This window comes from Eublepharis macularius, chromosome 6, assembly GCF_028583425.1.
Source record: "Eublepharis macularius isolate TG4126 chromosome 6, MPM_Emac_v1.0, whole genome shotgun sequence".
NCBI lineage: Eukaryota > Metazoa > Chordata > Lepidosauria > Squamata > Eublepharidae > Eublepharis > Eublepharis macularius.
The window spans coordinates 54,605,970-54,630,130 of record NC_072795.1 but is presented as its reverse complement, the minus strand read 5'-3'; the positions used below and the strand labels follow the sequence as shown (position 1 = coordinate 54,630,130).

Sequence of the window (24,161 nt, the reverse complement as noted above, 5' to 3'; positions counted from 1 at the left end):
CTGCAGTACATCCGAGAAGCTGACAAACCTTTCCAAGGGACTGTAAGTCTAGATTTGTGTGGAAGGGAGGGTTGTTATATCAGGAATTCCTTCCTGATATAAATTCCTTCCAAAAGGCTATAATGAGGGATGGGAAACTGTAAGCCAAGACATTATTCAAGATTATGTAAAATAAGGGCAAGTAATTTACCAAGGCAGGCTGTACTGAAACCTAGAGGACACAAAAGCAAAACACTTCCATTATACTTTTTCTCTCCTGAAGAAGCAAAACATTCATTGCTCACTTAACTGTTCAATGCACAGAATATCCACCTTTCTGTTGGATCCTGTGCAAACTGGCTGCTACTTGTTGTATTTTAGATGGTTGGGGAGAAGAGAAACTGCCATACAAACACCCAGAAATTTCTCCTCTAAACGATCCCCACCCCTGCCCCAGCCCTTTGGATCATTCTGTGGAGCTCCACAGCACTCGTACAGGTGCACACACAAGAATAAAACCTTAAGTACAGGGAGAAATGTGAAGCCTTGAAAACCGATTGGCTGAAGTGATGAGCTTCCCAGAATTTATGATCTGGCAGACAAGACTGGGAGTTCAGCAATTCTTTTACTTAGGAAAACAAAATGCAGACCTCCAGGTCAGGTTGTAGCTTCATACTTTGTTCATGGCTAGTCACAGACAGAGTGCTAGAAAGTCTCAGTTAAAAGATTACACATCGTTTTCTGGCAGACAGCATCATTCAGCCTTGATTGGTAAGGTCTTGTAAGGGTTTAAAATGCCTTTGGGGTCCAGCATGGCCTTGAACTGCTGCATGAGAAGGACAGCCTCCTGTGGCTTACTGTAGTGAATATAATGCTTTTTCTTGAAGCCCAGACCATGTTCTGCGCTGATACTTCCGTGATACTGGGACGTCCACTCGTACACATAGGGTTCAATGGCTTCCAAGAGTGAATGACTGTAAGACTCAGCTGTGATGTTCAGGTGCAAGTTTCCATCTCCTGCCAAGGCAACAGAGAGATGGGAATTGGGTGGTTTCAAAAGAGAAAGTGGAGGACATATGTGAATGCTGGATGTGCTATGCAGCAGCTGTTCATACTTCCATTGGCTAGATTTGCTTTCTTCAGTCCTCAGGGATCCACCTGCTCTCCAGATCTAACTGGATATTTCAGCACTATTTCACACTGCCCTTTAAATACAGGCACCCATTACAATGTAGCAGGGAGGAAATAAATGAGGTACAATTTCTATCCCATTTTTAGTCCACCCTTCCTCCAAGAAGCTCAGAGAAAACAGCTGGCCCTGGATCATTTAGGAGTGGGGATTTGAACATGCATCTCCACAGTCCTAGTCTGGCATGCTGATTATCACAACACATTGGTTCCATAAAACTTCTCATTCTGTTCTATTTCTTTTTTTGTGTGCCACACAAGGAACACACTGGACGGTATCCTCTACTACTCCAGGGACAGACAGTGTTTTTTCAACAACTTGAAAATTCAACAACTTCAGGAGTCAACTGAGGCTATTGATATGTGAGTTCAACAGATGACTAAAATTACTGCCTTGGAAGACTGAACCAATGCTCATGAGATGGCTGTCTCAGCTTCACATAATGTTCTCTCTAACAGGATCTTTCAACTACAGAGTTACATTCATCATCTGAATATTCGGTTCTTGGATGATCAGAAGAGTCTTAAAAGACAGGACAGGAGAAGCTGATTGAACTCTTGGAGACACTACTTCGTGAAGTTCTGCAGCTTCCTGATGATTATCAGTTGCAGACTGAACAAGTTTACGGGATTCCTCGGGCACTAGGCAGTGTAAACAAACCAGCTCTTGTAATTGTCCAGTTTCTATGAGTGAGGGTGAAAGATCACCTTTTACATTTGGCAAGAGAGTAACAGGACTTGTATCAGAGTCCTAATAAAGAGTGGATCATGCTTTACCCAGATTATACTAAAGAAGTGTTAATATTATGTCATCACAATTCACAAAAGCAAAAAGCTCTTGCAAGAGAGTTGAATTTGCAATACTGCTTCAAGTATCTTGCCATCTTTTGTGTCCAGTAGCAAGATCAAATTAAGAAATTTTACAATCCAGTCAACAGAAGGTTATTGATTTGAAAAAATAGTTTGTGCTGACTGTTTGACAAAATACTAGAACAGTTATACATATACAAAGGAATCTGGAAAGAAGCAGTCTTCCCAGATTGTCCAGATATGTTTCATCAATGTTTCAGTAACTTGGTAGATATTAGATATGATTATTTGTTAGTGGGGGGAGATTTTGATGACATACTAATTACAGCTTCAGATCGAAGCACACCCTTACATAAGATATGTTCATTGGTAGAGCACAATTCCTGGTTAATGTGCACTGATTCCTGAAGCAGTTAAACTCCTTCCCAGTCTTATTCTCAGCCAATCACTTTTTGCTTTTAAAAAAATCTATACATAATGTTTTAGTAGTTCTAAAGAATCCCAAGAAAACAGTCCAAGTAATCATAACAGTAAAACAAAAATAGTTATATATACTGGCTTCTGAATGTACAAAGTAAGAGTTATTTAGACAACAACCATGTATGGTTGGAGGTGTTATCCGCATATTGCCAATAAGGAGGCTAACCCGGCTTGTAGCTTAGCTAAAACTATCTAATAATTTATGGCTGAGGGCCAAACTAGAATTAATGATGTCCTTGTGGCTGCCATAAATAGCCACACTTACATGGTTGTTTTAGCATTTGAAAATATGCAACGGGAACAAGGGCACAGCATAGCATGCCAAATCAAGATTGGGTCTTTGCAGCATTTTTAAATGACTTGAAAATGGCAACAGTGTCCTCATGGCAGTCACAAGGATGCTGTTATGTCTAGTTTGGCCGTGAGATGAGAAACAAGGGCTGAACGAAGATCAGTCTCTTAGTCACTACACTTCAATAACTCCTAAATTCAAAACAAAAAGGATGTTTTTAAGCATGCTCTCCAACTCACCCAGATGGCCATAACCCACAACATTCTTGGCAGTTCTGCCCAGCCGTGCCCTCGTGTCAGTTACAAGATCATAGAGTTTCTCAACAGGAAGTGAAATGTCATACTTGTAGATATATCCATCGCACGTTAGGGCCTCTGTGATCCGCTCCCGTAACGCCCACAGCATCTGTCATTGACCAAAGCAGTAAACTAGACTGAATCAAAATGGATCCGTTTCCTTTATTTTCATTACCCATGAATGGCTGTAGAAAAGGGGCCTGCTGGTTGTATGCTGCTGGACTACCCTGTCCTGCTACTTGGCAATAGGCAGGTGGTCAAAAGCGCTCATTAATCTTCAAATTATTGTGAACTTGTTCTGAAGTCAATGGATCACGAAAAGATAACTTAATGCTGGTGGAAATGACTCTGCATCTGTTAACTCTTGCAGCAAACCCGCTACTCTTCCTCCACAAAAACTACCAAATGCTTTTCAGCCCCATCTTGACTTGCTAGTAAACAAAGGGAGAGTATCACCTCTTCATCCTGGCAGTCGTTATATCACAGGCCACGCATATACACCTCCACTAGTCATTCGATATTCTTTTAGCCTTTAGCATCTGCCTTCCATTTTGGCACGTGTCAAAATGGAAGGCAGATATAACGACTGCCAGGATGAAGAGGTGAAACGGGCAGATTGCTGGCTTCCCGTCGCAGTTGTGTATCCATTCTTCATTGCCGCCTATCACTGTTTTCATATGAGATCATATACACTGTTTCTCCAATAGAAACTTACTGCACTGAAGACCTTCTGACATTGTTTCATCATAAACTTACTGGGACTTTGGTGATTACTGTTCAGACCTCTGGTCAATTCTAGGCACATAGCACTTTAATACTGTATAGGAAATCCTGTTGAATTATATTTTAATTATTTATATATGATGCTTTGCCTTCTGTAATCACCTACACTGTGTGTATATATATCATCTGTTTATCTTGCTTAATTTGACTATAATGTTGCTTTAATTTGATTGATTTACAATAGAGACACCCATTAGTTAGATTTCACGGCTTGTTTGTTTTTGTCCATCTTGACTTGCAGCAACATCTAGCTGTTAAAATACAGAACTCCTGTCTTGATTTATGAGCAGATGCAATTTCACCATATGTAACATTTTTAAACACCACTTTTTTGACCATATCAAATACAATAGATTGTACTGGAAGGCCATCAGCAATGGGACCTCATATCTGTATCAGTTCCGCCGCCACAGGTTACATGCCAATCACAATAAGACACAAAAGGCCCTGTCTAATACAAATCTTTTTAAACACATGTGGCTTCCAATACATGCTGAGGTCCAAAGAGATGGTTATGCATGTCTTCCATGCACACTTGATTTCTGCCTCCAAGCTAGGTCCGTTCTATCCTATATTTTTAATAACAACAACGACATTCAATTTATATACCGCCCTTCTGGAAAACTTAATGCCCACTCAGAGCTGTTTACAAAGTGTGTTATTATTATCCCCACAACAATCACCCTGTGAGGTGAGTGGGGCTGAGAGACCTCTGGAAGAGTTGTGATTGACCCAAGGTCACCCAGTGGGCTTCAAGTGGAGGAGTGGGGAATCAAACCCGGTTCTTCAGATTAGAGTCCCACTGCTTTTAACCACTACACAAAACTGGCCCTTTTATCCCATGCTTTCTTTAAGGAGCTAAGGGTAGCATACAGGAGCTCTAGTCCTAGTCCAACCACACCACCACATTAGTTCTTGTTTTTAAAAAAGAAACGTGCTTCCAGAAACTTCAGATTGCTTTCTGAACACTTGGGAGCTCAGAAAACAATTTGGCAGTCAGGCATGAGATCTGTACAAAAACTGCTGAAGTTGTTATTTCCCCCCAGATACCCCTTTTGGAAAGCTATCAGGAACCCAGAAAAGGGGCTTCCCTGATTTTTCATCATGAAGCCAAACCCTCATTTAAAGGTTTTTAATTAGCTGTCTAATTAATAATATGAGACAGGTGCTGCCAAAGGACTGAACAAAAAACTTAGCAATGTTAGAAACAAAGAACTACAGAAGCTACAGCCTTTTCCTTTGAACATTTATAGTAATAACATTTCATTTATATACCACCCTTCAGGACAACTTAATGTCCACTCAGAGCGGTTTACAAAGTATGTTGTTATTATCCCCACAACAACAAACACCCTGTGAGATGGGTGGGGCTGAGAGAGCTCCTAGAAGCTGTGACTGACCCAAGGTCATCCAGCTGGCTTCAAGTGGAGGAGTGGGGAATCAAATCCGGTTCTCCAGATTAGAGTCCTGTGCTCTTAACCACTACACCAAACTTAGCAATTTGTGACCAGTGGAAAACAGTTGAACATTCATCAGTTCATAGATTGGATTCAGAACAGAGCACCAGGCCATGTATATCTGGGAAATAGGGAAATCACCTGGATTTTTTTATCTTCTGAAGCCAAAGTTCCGTCTGCCACCAAATTGGAGGCCATAACATGTTCCAGGAAGTTGCTCAGTTTTTCTTCATCATGGGCAGAATTAGACCCTGAAGTCTCAATTAAGACATAAAATGGACTTTCTAGAAATTTAAGAGCAAAATTATTCAGTCACAATCAGAAGAAATATATTGAGATTTTACCCCCCCTTGATAAAATACTCTCAAGACAACTTAAACAGATCAATAAAAAGGTAAAATACCACAAAATCAGTAGCATAAAAGCACACACACAGCACACACACAGCCAAATGACCTTGATCTCTGCCATGATGAACAGACAAAACAAATCTTCCTACACCTCAAAAATGATTCTAGTTTGCAGAAAAATCTTTAAAAAAAAATTGGGTGTGTGTGGTTAAATAAACCAAAATGGTAAGACGAGATGCCCTCAATAGCTGTTCCTAGGAAATCATAACAGTTTAGCCAGTTTTCCAGACTTGGTTTCTGTCAGTAAAAGGGAAGGGGAGAGGTCAAGGAGCTTTCCAGGACTGTTTTAGCCTTTGAGGGAAGACTCATTGGGACCAGGCCCAGAAGCAACCACTGGACGACTCAATTCTACATAACTTGCATACCTCATCCAGGGCTGGCTGCTTGCTACTGTTCAACAGCAGTCCTCCCCCCTCCAAAAAGCCAGTGTAGTGTGGTGGTTAGAATTTCAGAGTAGGATCTGGGAAACTCTGCTGTGGAAGCTCACTGGGTGACTTTGATCCAGTCACTCACTCTCAGCCTAACCTACCTCTCAGGGTTGTTGTGAGGATAAGGAGGCAAGGAGAAAGAGGTAAGCTGCTTTGGGTCCCCATTGTGGAGGCAAGCAGTATATAAATGGAGTAAATTAATAAATATAGATGAAGATAGGAGGCAGACAAAAAGTAAGATTTTTAGTGGGTTTTTTAATTTTTTTTTATTAACTTTCAAAAAGAACAATATTTAGTGGGTTTGAAGGAAAAGAAGATGTAGGGAAGGGTGAGCATATGGAGACTGCCAGAAGGAGGGAAAAAGAAAATAGTGTGGGGAAGGGGATAGAGCGAACAGTTAAGTACCCCCTGCGATTCCTTGCAGGTTCCCCACCATTCAGTTGGCCCATAGGGGAGCGGCTGCGAGGGGAAAGGGGAAAAGGTGAAGATGGGACAGACAAAAGTGGGTGGGAAGGAGAGAAGGAGGCAGGAAAAGAGGAAGAGGCTGGAGGGAGCAGGGAATGGGAAGAGGAGATTGCGGGAGAAGGGAAAATGAAATCCCCCTCCCCCACAAAGCCTTGCGGACTCCCACTTGTATATAACTAAAACCAAGGAACAGGAGCATCCAGCTTAGGACAATAAAAATATTTATGTGTGGCACAGCAAATCTGGTACCACAGTCTTGGAGCCACTACGAAAAAAGCACTGTCCCTGATGCTTACCCACTTCTGATAATCATCAGAAGATGATCTTAGCCAAGTTTGAATGGGAGAAGGCAGTTCTTTAAGGTTTTTAGTATAAATGTTTTTATTACATGTGATATAGTTTCCATACAGTGGAACATTTATTTATGTCATTTATTTACTATTACATGTAATATACTAAAAAATGAGTGTATGATATACGTACAGTTGACTGGATATAATTTCTGGTACTGTGCATACATCAATTCTATAGATTCAAATTCATTAGAATTATTTTATTTATTTAACAAAATTTATATCCCACCTTTCTGCCCTCATAAGGGCTACCAAGCCAGCTAACAAATTAAAATAAAATCATATTTTAAAACCAATTAAACCAACCAAACAATGACACATCACTAAAATAGTTAAAATCAGAGCTAAAAAACATACAAAGACATAAAAACAATAATTAAAACATTTAAAACAAAACATTGGGCATGAAGGACGGATCACTAAGAGAATACAAAACAAAACAAAAAAGTCTTCACCCACTGGTGGAAGATGGCAACAGAAGAGAACGAATTAATCTTCATGGAGAGAGAGTTCCAGAATTTTGGTGCCACAACCAAGAAGGCCCTCTCCTGGGTTGCCACCTGTCTAACCTTAAAAAGCAAGGGTACCTAAAGCAGGGCCTCCAATGATCATTGTAATGGTTGTTCCATTCATAAGGGAGTAGGCGGTCCTTCAGGTAAGTTGGTCTCAAGCCATAAGGATTTGAAGGTCATCACCAGTACCTTGAATTGTGCCCATAAACAGATTGGAAGCTAGAATAGATTGGCCAAGATTAAAGTAATATGGTCCCTACTATCTACTCCAGACAAAACCCTGGCTGCAGTATTCTGCACCAACTGAAGTTTCCAAATATTTCTCAAGGGCAACCCCCACTCAGCACATTGCAATAATCTAATTTAATTATAAATAGAGCATTCATTACAGTGACCAGATCTTTTCTGTCTAGGAAAGGCTGCAGATGGTGAACCAGACGAAGCTGGTAAAATGCACTTCCCCTTCTTATCCAGCTGTAGGCCTAGGTCCAAGAGCACCCCAAATTTCCTTGCACCAAATTGAAAAACAAGAATTATCTACAATTTTAGATTTTCTTATATAAATCCTTCCTAGTGGGTAAAATCAAAGAAGGGGGGGACTTTATACTAAGTCACTTTAGTATCTGTCTTACTGTATTAAAAACCTGTTCCTCCAGTATCACTGAGCTAAATGTAATTTTTTCTTTTCTAAAAGAAATTCCCTAAAGAAGATTTTTGAACATAGCAAAAAGCAATAAACAAATGAGTGCTATAATGTGTTCTAATAGTTTCCTGGTGAACATCCACCAGCTGGTACTGCCAAAATTAATAAGTAGAATTTGGATCAATAAATATGAAACCAACACTGAAAGTTGTTTCAGGTGGGTAACCGTGTTGATCTGTGCTAGAAAAGCAAGATTCAGATCCTGTAGCATCTTAAAGACCAAGTAAATTTTCAGGTTAAGGTACTACTGGACCCAAATCTTACAGAAAATTGTGGTTGTCATAGTGAAATTTACTATGCTTATTGCATAATCACCTTGGGATAGGAACTTTTCAGTTGTGCAATAAATACCTTAAAAGGCCTTATGTATGATCAGAGATCTGCATTCATGCAATATATTTAACCCTTTCTGTGCTCAAACAGCATTTGTATTCTTATAACAACAACATTCGATTTATATACCACCCTTCAGGATGACTTAATACCCACTCAGAGTGGTTTACAAAGTATGATATTATTATCCCCAGAACAACAAATACCCTGTGAGGTGGGTGGGGCTAAGAGAGCTCGTAGAAGCTGTGACTGACCCGAGGTCACCCAGCCGGCTTCAAGTGAAGGAGTGGGGAATCAAACCCGGTTCTCCAGATTAGAGTCCCGCGCTCTTAACCATTACACCAAACTGGCTCTCTTATTCTTACCAAGTTCCATAATCATCTTCTATACCAATGCCAAGATTTACTGGTTGTTCAGCTTTTTAGTAAGTCTACCAGTCCCTCCCCTATTCTTCCAGTATAAGGTAATTTATAAAATATTGATATAAACAACAGAGAAATTTCCAATAATATAATACCAGTCACAGGATACAGAAGTTCCTCAGGTGAAAAATGTACACACAGATATTTATGTAATTTTAAAAATACAAAATCCAAGATGCAATGTGACCACGACAAAATGCATCCAGGTCCTAAATTATCAGACAACTACGTAAAAAACTGGTAAATTTCAACTCAGCCAATAGATGTTTTAGCAGAAACCTACTGCTTGGGCAAATGGAATCAGTGATGGAATTCCTTCAGTACATTTTGCGCATGACTATTTAGTACCTGCCACTGGGTTGACCAGGTTGAGATGTCTTTTAACCAACTCCATGCACTCATTGTCCATGAACTCATATGCAGAAAGGATCTCTCCTAGCATCCCCTTGCAGGTAGTGAAGGTTCTCAGGACCTGAGAAAACCCTGGACAACCTTTGCAACACATTTCAAAAATAAAGTAAGACAGAAGAATAGAATATAAAATTGTGGTGAAGCAATGACATCTACTGTCGCATCTACTGGATCATGAGTGAAAGTATTTCTGAAAGGAGAGCAACTTGGGAAAAGAACCAGATCTAAAGCCCCAGTTAATGGATCTAAAGCCCCTAGCTAATCAATGAGCTCTCTTTCAATGGTACATTTCTCAGGAAGTTCTCTTCCTATGTTCCACTGTGATATGCCAGAAGTAGCAGATTTAGGAATGGCATCCATTAGAAAATTAGGTTTGAGTTTTTATGCACATAGAATTTACTATTTTAATGCAAAGCCCTAAAACTGTCTTGGATACGCAGTTCTTAAATTGATGATGAAAAGCAATTTGTTAGTTATGCTAATTTCTTTCTCTGCTCTTGCCTCACACACGTACCCCCACCCCCACCTCTTTGTTAACAAAGTTAACTGGTTATCACATTAAATTGTAACAAAAGTTAAATGTAATCCAATTAGCCTTGAACTACTGTTTTACATCATATACTGTTGCATTCAAATGTAGTCTTCTGATACACCATCAATAGAGCTTTGTTATCACAAGCGATTACAGACAGCACAGTCAAAGTCAAAGTTTATTGCAGTTCGTAACCAGCATAAAACAGATGAAATATCTAGCTTTCAATCTAAAAGCAGAATCTAGGTTGTTCCCAAACAAATAAAATATGATAGATTAACATAACTTAAAAGTCATTCAGGTCACGTTGTTACAAATTCTTTACGGATTCTATAAGCTGCTGCCAAAAATTTGGCACGCTCGAGCGTAACCTGGGGATTAGAATCTAGTAGAGGCATCTTACTAGTATCAGAATCCGAGTGACCTGACCGTCTTTCCTGCATGGGATGAATAAATCTAGCTTGTATTTGATGATAAAACCCACAGCTGAGTAAAATATGTTTGACTGTTTCTACTTCGCCAGTGACACACAGACAGACATGTTCGACTATTGGTACCTTTCTATAGCGGCCCACCACAACCTCTGAGGGAAATATGTTACAGCAGGCCAAAGAGAAGGTCCTTCTGTGGGAAGAGATTTCCCAGTTCAACAAATACTGAGCTGGAGAGGCTATAGATCTCTTCTTTTGGGGGTGGGGTGGGGCTAGGAAATTCAAAACCTTGGAAATATCATTCTCCCTCTCTGCATCTAGTAGTCTCTGTTTAACTAAGGCCCTAGCTTGATTCAGGGCCATTATCTGTAAGGACTCAGGAGAGAAGACAAGCATTGACAACTTCTGATGTATAGCCCTAATCCAACATGAATTATGTCCATCCTTCAAAATTAGGGAAGTGATGTCTGCTGGACAGTAGCTAAACTTTAGCCACATAATAATTGAGGCGAGGATTATTCTAGTCTCTATTCTTATCAGTCCCGTTTCCAGGTGCAGAATAGCATTGGAAACACTTTTTGAGAACTGAAATATGGCTCTCATGAATTTAGACTGGATTCTTCCAAGAGAGGAAAAACTTGATGAAACTGGCCCTAACGTCATCCCATACAGGACCTGTGAAACAATCTTGGCAAAAAACAATTTGAGGGCCACCAGTATATACTGCCTTTTCTGTGGAAGAATCTAGTAATACCGTGGGTAGATTTACGGCCAGAGTTCGCAGTGTACTCATAGTGGGCCTTTTTTGCCCCTGAGGATTGAACTATGACCCCAAGATATTTATAAGTTGTTACTTTTTGTAAGCTATGACCATTTAAGCTCCATTTGCTAATCTTAGGTTTTGGGCCAAAGGCCATTATTTTTATTTTGTGATAGTTAATCTCCAGATAGTTTAAATCACAAAATGAGCCAAATTGCTTTAGTGCCCTTCTCAGGCCAATTGGTGTCCTGGACAGCAGAACCATAACATCTGCATAAAGTAAGGCTGTCAAGAGACAGTCTACCAAGGAGGGAGGGTGAGAATCCACAAACCACAGGTGGCCAATCAGATCATTAATATAATGGAAAAAAGGGAAGGGATTAGAACACAGCCTTGCTTAACTCTTTTGTTTGTTACTAATATGATTAGTAAGGAGGTCATTCCTGTTACATCTGACCCTAATCACAGTACTTGTATGTAATACCTGGATCAGGAAAAGAAGTCTCCTATCAGTTGAGGTCTCCCCTAACCTTTTCCAAAGATTCTCCCTGGAAATAGATTTAAGGTCGATAAATGCTGCGTGAGAGAAGTGATCTTGTTGGACGCATACATCTCGATCAGATGGGATAAGATCCAATTATGTCCCATTGTAGATCGTCCTTCCCTAACGCCTGCCTGCTCATCAATGAAAACATTTTCTTGGATCAGCCAGCTTTGTAATTCCTTTAACAAATAGTTACCATACAATTTACCCAGGATACTCAAAAGGCTGTTAGGCCTATAGTTAGCTGGTTCGTCCCTCTGCCCAGTGTTAAAAAAGGAACTATAATGGCCTGTCTCCAGGCTTCAGGAATATCTCCTGTGGAATCTATATAGGTAAATAGTGGGGCTAAAAGAGAGGCCCACTAGTCTACATTATTCTTTAATAGATCCAGAGGTATGTAATCCGGACCCGGTGCTTTGCCTTGTCTAAGTCTGCAAATCAAAGTCTCCACCTCCCTGGTTGTCATGGGAGGCCAAACAGGCAGGTTCAATGGAGCCTCCCATTTCCACTGAGGTGAAGGGCAGTGAGTATCAAAGTAAAGTTTAAGGAAAAATGCTTCTCAGCCCACAGGAGAGATACAAGAATCGATGGGGGAAATAATCTTAAAGGAGTGGTTTGCTATCAGTTTCCAGAACTGAGTTGAAGTCCTCTCATTTGAAGATTGAATAATTCTTTTCCATAGTTTTTTCATTTCAGTGCGTTTTTTAGATACCATCAATTTTTTGTAATTTTTTTTTAAATGTAAGAGACTATGTTGGGCATGTGAGCTATCCATGCCCATAGAATTCTTGTAAACTTTGTAAGCATCCTTAAGATCTCTTTTTGCTTTTTGACAATTTTTGATGAACCAACTCTACATCACTCCAAGCTGACTGTGTTCATCTAGACAACTTGAACCCATGGGCAATGGTGGTCCTCCTACATTTTAATGCAGAATCCCTCTTAATGTTAAATGTTTATACTCCATCCTATCAGAAACAAGCAGATATACTCAGAAGTTGGAACGAACTAGAATCCTATATTGAAGATCTCTTATTGGCTACTTTGGCAAATATGATCCTTGTGGGAAAAAAATTTAATGCTAGACTTGGCCCAAGCGACAAGACCCTCACTGAAAAGTTTGGATCCTTGAGATGTGCTTAGGAAGACATCTACAACCTTATGCATTACAACGTTTATCAAAGGACCTCAAAGCAAACTTTACTAAATCTCGCAAGAAAATTTGACTTATCCATATTAAATGGCTTCACAACAGAGGATTATCCAGGGGGAATCACCTTTCTGGCAGGTAATAAAGGTAGTACCATCGATTATTTTTTAACCAGTTCCAGATTACTGCATAAAATCGTAAATCTCCAGGTTCTACTGAAATTTGATAATGACCATCTTCCACTCAGACTTGAGCTGGCTCCTATATCTCTTTGGACCCCCTACCGCACCAAGCAGTCGGAACATTTGGCACGAAAGGCGAGGGGGTTCTAGAAGATGAAGAAGCAGGAAGGTGGAGAGAGGCAATGATGGACTGTCCTTGTGAGCAAAACCCATTGATCTTCTTAGAGCATATTCTACAGTTATTGGAACCACTTCTGGTACAGGATGCTTCTACCCAAAGAAGGGCATCAGAGAATCCTACAGATAGCACACTGGAAACTGACTGGAGATACGTTCTTACCAAGAAATGCTAGATTCACAGCTTTGGGTTTCCGTGGACATAGGACTGACACAGCCGTAACCATTCCCAAGGTCCCCTCTGATCCAATGAAAAGCTGTTTCAAGTCATAGCCAGTATTATCCTTCCGCAGAGATGACAAGCAATTCAGAATGGAACCATCAGCTAGCACCTGGAAGGGGACACATTTATACAGAGATTTCATATGTTCACTTAAAATGGAACAAAACAGGCTACAATAAGATTACTCAATCCATTTTAAATTCATAACTGTAACAGAAGCTTGGACTGTGTAAACGGAACAGCCAAGGTGGTATATTTAAAACTCTCAGCAAAATCATACCTGCAATAGGAGATTATGATTCAGTGAGTTAAGAGAAGGTACACCTGGAATGGTAGTGAGATCAGACAGACAGAAAGAACACAGGAAGTAACTTTTAGATTTCCTTCTTACCGCTTCTAAACCCAGGACTGTCCCTCGGAGAGAGCCATACCTCAGGAGTCGTAAGCCACCAGCATTTGTTGCCACATTTCCACCAATATGGCAACTGCCCTTTGCTGCCAGGTCAAGAGGCATAATGAAGTCCTGTTGCTCTAGATACTGGTTGAGGCTTTCTAAAATGCAGCCAGCCTGGCAAACTAGGATCCCTGAAAAGCAAGCTTCAAGTTACACTTTATATTGAAAGATTTATGGTTGATTGCCTGATCTTCTCATAACTAAAAGCGGAGAGTAGAGTACTACTAATGTGATCATGGAATCACCATACGGGCTAGAGGCCCTTTCCCCATGAACTGTTTTCTTGATCTAAATCACCCCCTCCAAAGCTGAGAAAATACATGTGCTAGTATTCATCTCCCACACTTCAGAGATCTCCTGGGAGAACATTAAGCCCTGAGAGGTGAATGTAAACATACATTTTTGATAGCGCAGTACCCTACCTAAAGTATCCTTTTTAGGATGCAGGGCTCTGTTCTTTCCCTTCTTCCATCTGTGAGGGGAAGATGAGGTGCTCAACAAAACAGAAAACATTTGTCTCCCTTAAAAAGTGCCTCAGTAACAATTTCAAGGACTTGATAAGCTTTCTTATTTCTCATATGCAGCTCTAATTTGCATGATCTTCCACTTATCGTGTACTGGCAGTAACATCTGCAGCATTAAAGATGCTATATAATTTCTTGCAGTACAGCAGTCATTGCTGCTTTGAGAGCCAATTTGGTGTAACAGTTAAGAGCACAGGACTCTAATCTGGAGAACCGGGTTTGATTCCTCACTCCTCCACAAAGCTAGCTGGGTGATCTTGGGTTAGTCACAGCTTCTAGCTCTCTCAGCCCCACCCCCCTTACAGGGTGTTTTGTTGTGGGGATAATAATGACATACTTTGTAAACTGCTCTGAGTGGGTGTTAAGTCATCCTGAAGGGTGGTATATAAATCAAATGTTGTTGTTGTTATTGTTGTTTTGTGATCAGGTAGTGTTCAACTAACTTTTCTAAGCAGATTATACCCCACCCCACCCCTGCTCTCTTGCCTTTATTGAGGCTTGACATCTGATGCTAATGGGAACTGGCATAATGTTCCTTAAAGCAAGAAAATGAGATGAGATTAGGGAGGTTCAGTTCTCGACTCTGCCACAAACTCACTAACAACACAATCCTAAGGAGAGTATTACCTTTTCTAATGCCTTTGCAGTCATCGAAAGGTATAACTCTACTTAGGATTGCACTGTTGGAGGCCTACACAACTGAGTCTCTCTTAGCCTCAACTCCCCATTTTCAGCAAGGGAATAATACTTGCCTACTTTTTAGGATTGTTGTAAGGACTGCAGCAAGATAATGTGCATAAGGTGCACTTTGACCATACCTCTTCCCTTTTTGCTGTCGGGAAGAAGAAGAAAAAAGCAATTTTGCCACGACTCCCAGGATCCATCTTACCCTCACAGAAAGGAACTTTTCAGGGGATGGTAAACTTTAAAAGGTGACCAGATGAGCCATTATTTCCCTATGAAAACATATTTACCAGACACAGTGTTGAAGCTGATGACCTGGTTCATAAGAGCTGTGGAGAGAATGATCTCATCAAAGACAGGGACGCTGCCCCCAACGAGGCCAGTGTTACCCCCCTGAGGGTTCACAGCCAAGTTCCTCTTATTGCAGTACCTGAAAGGGAACACAGTTTGCCCATGGGAGTCTCGTTCCTAAGGGCAAAGATGCCTTTGAATATTCACTTCTTTCTGAACCTCAGAACAGTTTAAGACCTAAACGCAATTGTAGGTTGGTGGCTTCTATTGCCTTTAGTTTATGAACATTTAAGATACATAGAATCATATACTTGGAAGGAACTTCCAGGATCATCTAGTCCAATCCCCTGCACAATGCAGGAAATTCGTAACTACTTCCTACATACTAATAAAACTATCATATTCGTAGTAGTGGGTCCAAGCCCCATCAAACCAGTATGTCATGTGGGGATTATAAAATACTCTCACTTTGCAGTAGGACTCGGAGCCTATTCATACAAGCAACCCCCGTTTTCCCCCCACAAGATTTTATGGGAGAGTATGGAACTGCAAAGAGAAGCTGGGCTGTACATCTGGACACACACAGTTATTCCTATGGTTGCTGTGATGGAAAAAGGGTCACTGCAATGGCAGAATGCTGCCAGCTATCTCACCTTAATGCCTGGCTCACACTGCTTTGCCATGTGGTCACATGCCTACATACATGAAGCATGGCCTGGATGTATGAACTGTCCCTGGGACACCACACATTTCTTCTAAACTGAATCCAAGCCTTTGACTAGAACTGAGAGGTCAAATATTTGCAAGCAGAATTTTGCTAGCAGGGTTAATTTTTAACTTCCTCTACTAGGCATCATTTGTGACCTTTAACCACGATTTATCTAGCTACTAGCAGGGGTCTTTTCAGAGCTATTGAGATTTTCTTCTTCTGACTGTTCAGATGGTGCAGCAGGAGCTAAGCATACATGAATCATCCATGTTCCTACACAGAAACTACCCTATGCTTAACTGAGAAATAACACTTAGTAGAACTGAGAAATAACACTTAGTTTCAGAGTCACTATGCGTGCACATTAAGAACCTTCTTCCCTTTAAAATCCATTTTACATTATTTTAATTTCTTCATTATTAAAAACTGAGCTAGACAGTCATTCTACATTAAGAAATGCACCATAACTCCCTAACACTTTCTAGCATCTGTACTGCAAAGCTGAAGAAAATAAGACTCACATTTAAAGTGTTCATAATCTAACACCTGTACTGTGCATTTTATGCACATAAAAGCCATCTGTCTACTCTTCTTTCTCCCCAAGTACATAAGAGAGGATAAAGGCAGATGGAACTGTGGGTTATCATCACATAACTTCACTGAAAAATATCTTCTTATAGTCCTGCTCTTACAACTGGTCAGAACAGTACAGAAGGAACCCTTACAGAAGTTGCTTCCATATCTTGCTTATGTTCATGTAACTGCAGCTTCAATTACCTGAGAACCTCAGATACTTCCTCTGTTGTGCGTGGCTTCAGCAACACTTTACTGCTGCCTGTAACATAAAAATAATGTGATTTATATATATTTGAAATGGTTTCAAGTTGCCAGCCTATATTACTTCTCCCACTTAAATCACACTATATTTCTGAATTAGTTAGTATTAGGCAGGCTAAGACATCCTGTACAGGTATGAAAGTGTAAGCCAGTGTAGCATAGCGGTCTGAATGGAGAACTATGAACAGGGGAACCAAGGTTCAAATCCTTGCTCTGCAAGGAAGTACACTGGGTGACATAAAAAGATCCCTACAGGATCAGACCAGTGGTCCGTCTAGCCCATCTGTTCCATGTAGCACCAACCAATTGCCCTGAAGGGCCAACAAACAGGGCATAGAGGCAAAGGCAGTCCCTTGATGCTACCTCCTAGCACAGGTATTCAGAGGTTTGCTTCTTCTAAATATGTAGATTCCCTTTAGTCATCATGACTAGTAGCCATTGATGGACCTGTGCTCCATGGATTTGTCCAATTGTTTTTAATGACATCTATGCTTGTGGCCATCACTATGTCCACTGGCAGTGAATTTCCAACTTAACTACTCACTGAGTAAAGAAATAGAAAAGAGCAAGAGTCCAGTAGCACCTATAGGGTATGAACTTTTGTGAGTCACAGCTCACGAAAGCTCATACCCTACCACAAATTTTGTTAGTTTTATAGGTGCAACTGGAGTCCTTCTCTTTTCTACTGCTACAGACAGACTAACACAGCTACCCATCTTGAGTAAAGAAATGTTTTTGTCTGTCCCAAATCTATTGCCCATCAACTTCATGGGGTGACCTGGGGCTTTATCCTACCTCACAAGGCTACTGACAGGGTAAAATGGGAGGAAGAAAGAACAGATCCGTTATCCTGAGCTCCTTGAAAATAAGGTGGAATGAATAAGTTGGATAGAAAACTGTTTTATCATTGAAATGCATTTTTAAAGGAGGCCTCCACAATGCCAATCAAGGCGGACCCGGTAACTAGCTAGCATTGTTCAAGTCAAATTGCAAAACAACCTACCTCTCACAGTCTTCAGCCAGTCCACATTGAAGGGTTTCAGTTCATCTACATCAGTTATGACTCTGCCAGGCATAAGGTGCTCAAAGAAAGATAAATCTCTATCAGAAACATGGGCAAAGGGGAGCCTCTGCACCTCATATCGTTCACTGGTTAGCATCACTTCTTGGAAGCAAAGCAGGGTGGCATGCAGAGCTCTCTTGGTGATGCGACTGATGTCATGTGGGACTTGTTTCTTCAAAAGTTTTGCTTCTTTCTTCTTTACTTGATGCACAGCTGCAAAACTCATCTGCATATTCAGAGCTTCTCTCAGATATCCAGTCTGCAACCTTGATGGTGTCCAACAGAGCCACACCTGGCAGCGTCGAACAAGGATGGAAGCAGCCATGGTTCATCTATAGTTCAGAAGTAAGATTAACAGCCACTGTACCTCTTTTCCTCCAAAAAGCACTTAAATGCAAATCCCCCTCCTCCATGACTTTTTAGTAGCAGAGGTAAACCTTAAAAGAATTCCTTGGCATATGTAGAGTTAAAAGAGTTCCTTGGCTTGTGAATCTCACAACAAATGAATGAAGATTTTTTTTTGGATGGTGCACTTAGGAAACCTAAAGACATAGGGGGGGCATTTTTACATATATATATATATATATATATATATATATATATATATATATATATATATATACACATCTGAGAGGACAAAGGCACCCATATAAAAAAATATTCACACAATTTTTAAAAAAACAACTTAAACCACACAGCATTAAAGTGCAACAGATATAAAGCAGTAAGTTAAACATGATAAATGCAGTTTAAACCACATTTAAAAGCCAGTAAATCAACACCAGCTTTATTTTTGCATATGTACCATGATCAGAATATTCCTCAAGATGTGTGGAATCCTGAATCTTTGAGGTTCTTTGCATGGCCTAGAGTAGCTGTGTTAGTCCATGGCATCAAAAACACAAAAAGGTGAAATGAGGCACACTCTTGTTAAAACAAACACTTTTGAGGGCCTCTACCATTTCATCAGGCTCCAGAAGAATAATGTTAAATTCTCATAAAAGAGGTATGACCTTGCACTGATGTCCCTCATAGTGCAGACAAGCATAAAGAACATCCCTCATTCGGCTGTTCTTCCTACACCAGAACTTTTCCCCACTCCTCCACTTGAAGCCAGCTGGGTGACCTTGGGTCAGTCACAGCTTCTAGGAGCTCTCTCAGCCCCACCCACCTCACAGGGTGTTTTGTTGTGGGGATAATAATAACACACTTTGTAAACCGCTCTGAGTGGGTGTTAAGTCATCCTGAAGGGTGGTATATAGATCAAATGTTGTTGTTATAGCAGAGAAGTTAGCTATGTGCAGATATTCAATGCTACATGGTTTTATAAACATAAACACCCCGAAGTGCAACCCACAGTTGTGAGGAAGCATGCAAAAGTGCAGAATATACATGGGGAAAGGCACAGGTACTCATTTCATATCTTCTCAGCCTTTGTTCAAAAAGCAGCTTGTAAAGGGAAGAGAAGAACTGTCTCTGTCCTTCCTGCTCAAAATTCCAATTGAGCCTGCAGCTTCCAACAACTGCTGGGGTTTTAAAAAGCAAAATGAAACCAACACCAAGGGGACTCCTTTTTCGATTGACCCAGAAATCAGCTTCTTCAGACTCATTGGCTTGTTATACCTACAATGTACAGTATGGAGAAAGGGGTTTTTATATGGCAATTCCTTTAGCCCAGAACACAAAGTGTACAATTTTCCTTACAATTTGGTCTCCCCACTTTGTCATTAGCATTTTAAAGAGGGGACAGACACATCTTTTCTTTACAGGCACATCTTTTCTTTAAAATGCAAACAGAGCAAGGGAGCCAGTGCTGATTAACAAAGCCAAGCAGAAGCTGAAAAGCTACCCCTCCTTTCCTATATCGTGGCCCTGATGCACACAGAGGCTGCATGAGCCGGCAATGTACATGTTAAACAGGGACGGATAAGTGTTTTCTATTCGTGATTTCTGTCTTTTCCCAGCCCTCATATATCTGGAAGGGAGGACGTCTGCGTAAAGGACTGACATAATTAAGCAAGGGGGCTCTTGGCGGTGGCTGGGAGCACCTAAACCCTGCCGGAAAGAGATTTAGGCTACAATTCTGTATAGACTTACCTGGATTTAAAAGGACTCGCATTTGAGCAGACACGCCGAGGATGGCACGTGAATAGGTCAGTGCTAAAGTCAGAAATGGGGCGGAGCTAAATACTTGGATTTGACGGAACAGCGGAGTAGAGCTGATGGTTGACGCCGGCCGCGAAATGCCAAACAGTGGGCGTCGCTGCACTCACTTTTAACTAGGCCGAAGTCAATGCGTGCATTTTATTGTGCAAATAATCCAAGAAATCTACAGGTCAACAACGATCCTGATCCTCTCCAGATCAAGAGGATAAAAGAGGTTTTGTGGAAGAGTAAATAAAGACACTGCTTATACGGGCTAGATTTTATCCACGCATGCGTATTAACAGAGGGCTGGGAGAAGAGCGAAAGGTATTGCGCTGACAGCAACTTCCTTTTGGCTCAGCTGTCTGCCTAGTCTGACTCGCAGCGGTTCTCCAAGGGCTCTGGAACAGCCTTCCCAGCTTGGCTACCTGAGCTCTTGTGCGCGCAGCTCACATTTTCTGCCGCCGAAACTATTCTCCCTGCGCACTTGCAGTTTTACGGCTCAGTTGGTGTCATAACGACGCTTGTTTGAGAAAGTCGTCAAGCCTTAAGGCAGTTAACAGTAGCAGCAGAGAACTCGCCTTTTCAGAGACGGGTTACTTCAGAGGAACGACTGGAGAAGTAATTGGCGGGGCCGTTTTCCCGGGGACCTTCCGGCCCTGCTTCCGAATTGATAGACGTAGGCGGGATGTCCGCTATCGCTGCGTGAGCTCGGCTAGACGGACTCTTGGCCTGATCCAGCCGGGCAGGCCTGTTTTTACTGCCTGTTTTGTGTAACGTAACTACGCCCATTACACAGAGGCAAGATTAGACAAGCCATTGTAATGTTCTGTGGCTGGTAAATTATGCAGCCACAGAAAAGCTTATGCTACAATAAAGTTGGTTAGTCTTAAAGGTGCTACTGGACTCTCTTTGGTTTTTGACACTTGATAATGACCCCCCCTCCTTTAGTCTCTGTTGAGCGGTTTCTTCCCATCAGGGCCACTGCTGTGCGCCCCCCAGACAAGGATTCTTCCTTGGCCTATGTGATACTGATCAAAACCAAATATCATTGATTTGCTATTACCACCAGTAGAATAAAAGTTGTTCGTTAGGTAAGAAATGTTAATCTAGTATTGTAAGTTGCCTTGAACCACAAGGAAAGGCAGGCTAAAAATGTTTTAATTTAAAAAATGAAAATTAATAATTATTAAAGAACAGATTTTACTTAACTTATTTACGCAGTGAACGGGTATGTGCAAACAAAAAACCAAATAACAACCACCTAGTACAGGGGAAGAGACAGATTTGAAGAAATCTAGGTCTAAGTGTTTTGTAAACTTTTCTGGCTAGCAAATAGTTCAGTAACATTAAGTAATTGCCTCTGACAACATTCTGCAGCTTGAACCCCATATAAGTTAAGGCTGTGACAAGCACATGGTGAAAACTTTGCTAATGGGTCGGCATTTAAAATATGGGCTTGGGCATCATTGTATGTACCTTCCATTACATACATACTCATGTTGCTTCCATTACTGTAATCCTGCCCATGGCATTATTCAATAATTATGTTGTGTTTGTTGACGATACCACAGATCAAACTAGCAATTGCTTCACCAGTTTTCGTGCAGCAATCAACAAATTCTAGGAACCTTTTCTGAATTTCATATGCACCTTTCTCATTAAAGTGGACATAGCACAGAATGAACACAGTTTGTTCATAATGTTCTGAGTCTAGGGTTGCATCATTAATTACAGCATAGTATTTGGATATTTCTCTTTCCTTTAGGATGGCCTTTTGTACATATGCAGCACAATATTCTATAAATTCATTCTGTATATCAGCAGACAGGTAATGACACTGCAAGCAAGAATGGGCCATTTGAGACTCCTTCACTCTGCTGATACACTTTTCAAGGGTGGGTTCAGGGTGGCTTATCAACTCAAGAATCTCAAGAAAGTTGTCATTGTTCAGGATGTCCCAATTTGTTGGTTTTTGGTCTTAATGCCAGGCCTCTTTCTCCAAGAAACAATATCACATCTGATATTCTTCCGTTGCTTTTGAGACACCCATCCGTATTTCTGAGCAACTGCCTGGAAACTTTTTTGCCTCTCCAGCGTCACAATGTGAAGTTTCACAACTGAATGTCTGAAGATATAGATGAGTCAAATTGATTGACTACGTGATGAGAGATATATAGAATTATTACAAAAAGACAGAATGAGTAATATATAGAGAATAAGTCAAATTGTTTGATATAAATGAATGTATGATTTATATGGTTTATGATATATAGAAATATTTGAAATTGAAAAATGGGATAAATTGTTTATCTAAGATGGAAACAAAGACTTACAGTTTGGGCATACAATGTTAAAAATAGTTAAGGATGTACTGCTTAGAATAATGGAGAATATATATTTGTTTTAGATAGAGGAATCTAATAGAAGTAAGGGAAAGGGGACAAAGGGTCGGAAAGCTGTTGGAAGTCAACAAAAGGGGGGAAAGGGAGGGGGTTAGAGATGAAAAAATTGGGGAAAATTGAATGTAAATGTAAAAATAATGGATTCTAACCCAATAAAAAAATTTTCAAAAAAAAAAAACAATGTGAAGTTTCATAGCCCTGTCCCCTCCATCATATTCTTCTCTGGGACACCCCTCCACTTCCTCCAGCTGGGGGCTCATTTACCAGATGACAATCCTGTTCTGGGGTACAGAGGCCATTCCACATAGCTGAGGAAATGGGGCAGGGAACAAGCAGCAAATGGTGGGATTTTTGCAAAGTGAAGGAGCATGTGATTCTTCCCTGAAGTGCAGCCCAGAGTGAGGCTGGCTGGATACACAGGGACAGGAAGGGGGAGGACAGGAGAAGCTGAGCCAATCCCCAGCATCCACCTCTCACTCTGTGCATGTGTAATCATGGTGCACCACCAGCAGCTAAAAGTGCAGAGGCAATCCAGGGAAGCTAAATTGTACTGTGCCTAGAGTTGCCAGCTGGTTTCAACAAAAATACTGGACACACTTAATACAAATTTACCACCACCACCCCACGTACAAAGATGTGATATGGGAAGTTTATTTGGGTCCTCATTGGGAAGAAAAGTACATCTGAATAATTTTTTTAAATGCCTGGCATCCCCATTTAAAAGGATCTCAGATGGAAAGGATAGGCTATGGCTGAGGGACTGCAGCTCAGAGCTAAGCTACAAGAGAGAATTACACGAGGAGGAGCACATGAAGGGAGTCGCAATATTAGCCAGGAAGTTGAGTTTTAGAGGAGATTGGAAGGCTTTGTCAATTTCCCCTCTGTACAGAACTAGGGAGATCCTGGCTTAGAGGGTCTGTTTATTTCTTCTTCACCTCTTAAAAGGGCCTCTCCTCTGTTATCCTCATAATGATCCTGTGAGGTAGGTTAGGCTGAGAGGGAGCAGCCCAAGGTCACCTAGCAAGTTCTATGGCAGAGCAGGGATTTGAACCTGGGGTCTCCCAGATCCCAGTCTGAAATACTAACCTATGCACCACGCTGGCTTTCTACACACAGGCTAAGCAGATGCCAAAGCAAGATTTACCTAGGAGTGGCTGAAAAGGCTTTTGTAACCTTGCAGTTGGATTACTGTTAACATACTTTACATTGGACTGCCCATGAAGGCAGTCTGGAAGCTGGAAGTTGGTTCAGAATGTGGCTGCCTGATTATTGTCATTGGTTAGCCATTGGGAACATATCTTGTCCTTCTTAAAACAGCTACTTTGGCTGACAGTTTGTTCTGGGTCTGATTCAGTGTGCTGGTCACAACCATTAAATCCATCACAACCCATATACCTAAAATACCATCTCTTCTCATATGTCCCCATGTACCAACTATGGTCTTGAGGCTGCCACCTATTGGCTGGTCCCCCGTGTAAGGTGGCCCATCTGGTATCAACCAGAACACCTTGTTTCCCTTGTAACCTCCACTCTGTGGAACGGGCTCCCTTAGGTCAGGAAACTGCTGTTAGAAATTTTCAGAAGGCAGTACAAAACCATCTTATTCACCAAGGCTTTTAATGGGGTTGTGGGGAACAGAGGGAATTCATACATGGGGTTTGTGGGCTCTTGAAAGAACTAGCCCGGTCATTCCTTTCTTACAGACTTTTATTGATGTATAGACCTGAA

General features: G+C 41.0%; 1 protein-coding gene across 1 annotated transcript; it reads right to left on the bottom strand.

The window, feature by feature from the left end:
• Nucleotides 1-585: 585 nt before the first annotated feature.
• D2HGDH (D-2-hydroxyglutarate dehydrogenase) lies at nucleotides 586-20,431 on the bottom strand. Its single transcript, XM_054983187.1, has 10 exons — nucleotides 19,981-20,431; nucleotides 17,824-18,215; nucleotides 16,761-16,818; nucleotides 15,274-15,413; nucleotides 13,713-13,906; nucleotides 13,262-13,430; nucleotides 9,260-9,403; nucleotides 5,427-5,569; nucleotides 2,989-3,154; nucleotides 586-996 (listed from the first exon to the last, which is right to left on the bottom strand). Exons 2-10 carry the CDS (start codon nucleotides 18,206-18,208, stop codon nucleotides 734-736), a joined length of 1,662 nt encoding a protein of 553 aa, XP_054839162.1. The 5' UTR covers nucleotides 18,209-18,215; nucleotides 19,981-20,431; the 3' UTR covers nucleotides 586-733.
• Between the last annotated feature and the right edge of the window lie 3,730 nt (nucleotides 20,432-24,161).

Bases quoted from the DNA above. Each gene is read 5' to 3' on its own strand.
- D2HGDH (XM_054983187.1), bottom strand. From the start codon at position 18,208: ATGGCTGCTTCCATCCTTGTTCGACGCTGCCAGGTGTGGCTCTGTTGG. The intron at 3,155-5,426 runs GTGATTTCCCTA...GGTCAATGACAG, and splicing joins CAGAAGATAAAAAAATCCAG to ATGCTGTGGGCGTTACGGGA. The intron at 997-2,988 runs GTGAGTTGGAGA...TTGCCTTGGCAG, and splicing joins TGTGGGTTATGGCCATCTGG to GAGATGGAAACTTGCACCTG.